Source organism: Octopus bimaculoides, chromosome 17 (genome assembly GCF_001194135.2).
Source record: "Octopus bimaculoides isolate UCB-OBI-ISO-001 chromosome 17, ASM119413v2, whole genome shotgun sequence".
NCBI classification, from domain to species: Eukaryota; Metazoa; Mollusca; class Cephalopoda; order Octopoda; family Octopodidae; genus Octopus; species Octopus bimaculoides.
Genome location: NC_068997.1, coordinates 49,646,912 through 49,652,616, shown reverse-complemented (window position 1 = coordinate 49,652,616; position 5,705 = coordinate 49,646,912). Strand labels below are relative to the sequence as shown.

Below are 5,705 nucleotides of genomic sequence, written 5' to 3'. Positions count from 1 at the left end.
TATATATTTACATATATACAGTATGTGTGTGTGTGTGTGTGTGTGTGTGTGTGTGGTTACCAATATACTAATAAAGGTATTTTCTTGCTTCCATGTCATTTGTTATTTGTCATCGTCATCGTACTCGCTTCTCTTTACTGTCAACGTCACAACCACCACCACCACCATCAACACCATCCATCGCCCTCATCATCATCATTTGCAGTAGCAGTAACACTTTACCTGCCACAGTATAATGATTGCTGCTTCCACCATCGCCGACAACCACCACCATCCACATGCATCGCTAATTACCTTCTCCCCCTCCCTCTCCTCCTCCTCCTCCTCCTCATCATCATCGTGGTCGTCTTCGTGGACACTATCATCATCTTCATCATCATTATCATTATCGTCATCGTCATCATCCATCATTACTATTCTGACCACCCCCAACCCACTCCACCACAACCACTCCACCACCAACATCAGTGCCCTACCACCACCACCACCACCACCACCACCATAGTACAATGCTTCCATAAATACTATAAATCTTTCCGTTGGCATTCGCAGACATCGTAACTGGACGCACATAACGATTGGACGTGGTCATGCTGGAGCACCGTCAGTAAAATAAGAAATACACGTACACCGACACACAGATAGCTCATCGTCCACCTTCACACCGATGCTACCCCAAAATGAAAGTACCCCAAAATATACCCTAGTGACATTGTAGGGTAGGTGTGAGAAGCCAGATTTGGATGGTTTGAGCATAAAAAAAGGAGAATAATTAAACCGGATATGGCTGGTTGAAATGCTGAAGTTTAAAGGGTAAACGTGTCTGTGGAGTGCTCAGCCACTTGCATGTTAATTTCACGAGCATGTTGTTTCGTTGATCGGAGCAGTTGTCGTCGTAACCGACGAAGTGCCAGTAATATATAAGAAATTCTCAGTTTCAAATATTGCCTTTATACGTAATTAGAATATCGTAGCATGGCGAGACATTAATAATGAAATATACAGGTGTGTCTGAGGAATCTAGCGATGGTGTACATAGGAAAATTACAAATACAGTAGGACCTCGTAATACGAGTTTCGCATTATACGAAGTAATTTGCTGTACGAACCGAGACTCGTGCGAATTTTTGTCTTGAAGTACGAGCGGAAAACCGCAGTATGAGCCCATCTTTAAGGTAATTCAGTTAATAAAACCAGTTTACGTATTTCTTTTCCATTCCCTTTTTTGTAATTGTCATTTTACTTGTAACTACAACTTTTCTATTTTAAAACCCATGGAAAATTGTTTTGAGTGGTTTTTTGGTGGGGCTGGAACGGACTAATTATATTCTAGTTAATTTCAATGTGGAAAATTGATTTGTTAAACGAGTAAATCGTAAGACGAGCTCGGTCATGGAACGAAATAAACTCGTACTCGAGGTATCACTGTATAAGCATATAGTTTAAAAGTGGAATAACTTGATTTGACCTCAGCAAAAATTAGAATTGGTCACCGTATTAGTCGAATGTATGTAAATTGAGACAGAGATAAACTTTAAATGATATTAAGGACCGTGTTCCTGTAGGGAAAACCGCATACAGCAGTCGTTCTCAACAGATGTTCAAATGGCCCTCGTCGGGTCCCTACAAGATCTTGCCACTCAAATTTATGTACAATAAAGTGTTTTTACCTGCTACTATGCACAAAATATTTTCAGAAAATTTTAATATAATTTCTAACAATATTTGATTCTGAAAATATAATACTATTTTTTTTTTAGATATCGATTGGCTATGACAGTCCATGTGATTAAAATAACCAGAGGGATCCAATATGTCAAAAATATTTGAGCAACACTGGCATACAGAACATATCTATCTATCTATCTATCTATCTATCTATCTATCTATCTATCTACCCATCCGTCCATCCATCCCTCTCCCTTTATATATATATATATATATATATATGTATACAGACACAGGCGTGGTAAGAATGTCGTTGTTATTATTGTTTTTTTTTAGATATTTTGTATAAATGCTTGGAATAAGTTATCTTTATTATTTGTATGTGTGTGTGTTTGTATGTGCTTATGCATAACTCTTAATGTAGGTGGGGTCATATATGTATGTGCGTCTGTAAGTATGTATGTATATATAATGAATTAGAACTCGATCTCCACATGGACTTATCCCAGTCCCACTGGCCTATAAACGCCGAGTCTTCATACAATATCAATATTAATATGAGATAGCAAGATTATAAACACACACACACTCGTTACACACATACTCATGCACGTATGTATGTATAACAATATCATTGTTGGTTTTGTCGTTGACCGAGTTATATGCTTACACGATTAAATATACAGAAATGCATGACGTGCACGTAGGTGTGGTTTTCGGTAACATACTTGCACACATACATATTAAGAGGAATACTGCCTCGTCAAACACATTTACTCCCCACCTATATTTCTGCATATCCTTGCACATTTCTGCACGTCACGTATGCACTTATAATAAATATAACACACACACACACACACACATATATATATATATATATATATATATATAAAATATATATATATATAAAATATATATAACATATATATATATATATATATTGAACACGTATGTCATCAAACATCCTTCACATACACACACACATACATATTTATTGGATATACACCTATAACTATTCATAAGTATACGCAAGCATTATATATATATATATGTGTGTGTGTGTGTGTGTGTGTGTGTGTGTGTGTGTGTGTGTGTGTGTGTGTATATGTGTGAGGTTGTCTGTATGTGGATAAAGAGCGGATAGAGTGGTAGTAATAGTAGTAGTAGTAGAAGAAGAAGGAGGAGGAGGAGGAGGTGATGTTGATGAAGAAGAAGAAAAGGATGAAGAAGAAGAACGTGCTAAGGCAGCAACTCGGCGCCTCATTAATATGTATATCTGCTTAGAAAAACGACTGTATATTCTATTAAGGGACGCCATGTTGATATATTCGGTGGTGTTTTCCGCCATTATCACGTAACGTTGTTTACATTTAATAATTGCCTCTCTCTCTCTCTTACTCACACACACACACACACACACACACACACACACACACACACACACACACACACACACATTCCAGACGTTATTTTAAAAATGCAGATTTTGTCCGTCTCGAATGATCTATATAGCCCGGAGTCCATGCAGAAGAAATTACTTATACACCAACGCAGCATGACTATATGAATATTTAAACAAATACAGTGTACCGATCACACACACACACACACACACACACACACACACACACACACACACACACACACACACACACACACACACACACACACATATATATATATACCCAGAGGGTTGGACAAACTAATGGAAACACCACTTGTATTTAACTATTTTTCATATTGGCAGCATGACAAATTCAGAGCTGTTCTTTCCTGTGCTCATATGCATTGTGTATGCTTTGTATTTCATGGTATAGCACTCTGTGTTTTATCGTTATATTACAATAATTTCGCATGCGTGACTTATCTGATTTCCAAAATTGATATTGATAAACAGAAAAAAAATCTTGTCTAGACAACCAGAAGAGTTCAATGGCTGAATGGAACCATGTGATCTCTGCTGCAACATAATGTGACAAGCCAAAGAAACCTTCAGCCCTAACTGTTTCGTCCCTACCGTGAAACATTGCGGTGGCTTTCAGCTGATTTGGACAGGCATATCATGGGATTCTTCTGACTCTTTGGTACAACAATGCAGAATGGAGAACAATAACCGTTATAATATATTTATTCATGGTCTGATATTATATTTTGGAATATAAAAATTCCTTCTTCAGGTATTGCTAGGAATTGATTGAGTCACTGCTATAATAGGTTTTCCAACAACAGTTATTATAGTCGACTCTGTATTGTTGTGCCATTCAAGACACGTTATACTTCACAAACCACACACAATGCTTCAAGCGAACTACAATACTCTCATAAAATATAAAATAAAACAAATTCTTACCTTTTAGCATTGTGTCCATAAAATCACTGATATGTCTTTGCAAATAAGTATAATCCCTAACTCGAATGTACATATTCCTGTAAGCCAACTGTTGAACCTCTTGGAAAGCATATCCTTTGCCAATAGCAACAACAAACAGTTTCACTCCCTTAAAACGAGCCCTTTTAGCTTCTAGGATACTAGCATCAGGTTCTTTTAGTTTGTCATCAACAAACAATACTCCTATATGTGGGGCGTCGTCTCTACCACCATTGGCAGGATCGAAACCGTGATGTCTAAGGCGGCGTATGAGCCAAGCTAGACTGTGTGTGTCTGGTTTCGTGAAATCGGCGATAAAGTCCTGCGACGTCCGATATTCGGTCAGGTAGATGTCGTTGTGTTGTTGACTGCACTGGCTGGAGAAGGCACCGACTCTTGTCCAATAAGATCCGATGTGCATTTGTCGTGTGAGGCTGGCGATGAATCCTTTTATGAGATGCAAGTTTTTGTGACCAAACTGGCAGTCATCGACAAGAAACATGACGTCTAGCCTTTTCTTGGGGAACTTGGACGTAACTGCAAAAAAAATAAAAATAAAAATAAAATTAAGGATTTATTTCTATTCGTTGTCATGAGCATGTTTTTATCTGAGCCTTTCTTGTTTTTTATTTTTTTGTGGCTCTGGTCAAACCTGATCACTTAATCCTTTGCCCGTCCTTTATTTCTCGGGATACACAGAACATATTTTCATGATACACATCCCAATTTTTTCCAACTACCAGAGTAATTTGGGGTTTACAAATAGAAAACGTTATATTACTCAGAGTGTATGAAACAAGGGGTGATTAAAGATCTGAAAACAAGCTGGACGTTTCAGGCAAACTTATCAAAATACATTGGATAGGCAAACGGATAAAATTTTATAAAAGTAACATGTCAAATAGATGAGATTTTATACATCATACCTGACGAGTCCAACGTCGAAGAGATACATCAGAAATCTTGCCTGAAGATGGTGGAATATAAGTTATAATGTAATTTATGAATGCATCGATAAAATTCTACCGAAACAGCTGTCATAAATTTTAAACACCATTTGCGATCTCCTTTTATACCTACAATACACTTGGGATCATGGCTAGAGTCGAAACTACGGTTTAAATTGGATTGGTTAGCTACATATCTGCAGTATCCGAGCAACACTTGATACCTTCCTTATTGTTTATCTCATTGTGAACTCTATGCTGTTCTGTAACCTGGCCAATTCTGGCGTCCTACGTGTTGATAGGCCTTGTGTCTATTGAATCCTTATAACGAATATATATATGATTGTATAGGTATTTGTGCCTATTTAATACACTTTGGTATTTGTGTGTGTTGTGTATGTTCATGTACATATACATATATCTATCTATCTATCTATCTATACATACATATATATATATATATGTGTGTGTATGTATATATATATATATATATATATATATATGTGTGTATGTGTGTGTGTGTGCGCGCGCGCGCGCATACACTTATACATATTTACAGACACACATATCGAAACATATGCTTATCCACGAAAACACAAACATGCATGCGTATATACATATATATATATACACACACACACATAGTACATGCGTATAAATATATATGCATAAGTACATATATACATATAGGTACATACATATTATACACACCTACAAAT

The 5,705-nt window shown here is 36.9% G+C and overlaps 1 protein-coding gene across 2 annotated transcripts in view; it reads right to left on the bottom strand.

The window, feature by feature from the left end:
- LOC106884262 (cartilage matrix protein) overlaps positions 1–5,705 on the bottom strand; it is a 137,636-nt gene that overhangs the window by 30,741 nt on the left and 101,190 nt on the right. For both annotated transcript variants that reach the window (XM_052973962.1, XM_052973963.1), the window contains one exon: positions 4,022–4,576. In XM_052973962.1, coding sequence (XP_052829922.1) covers positions 4,022–4,576 — 555 coding nt within the window. The remainder of the gene's footprint in view (positions 1–4,021; positions 4,577–5,705) is intronic.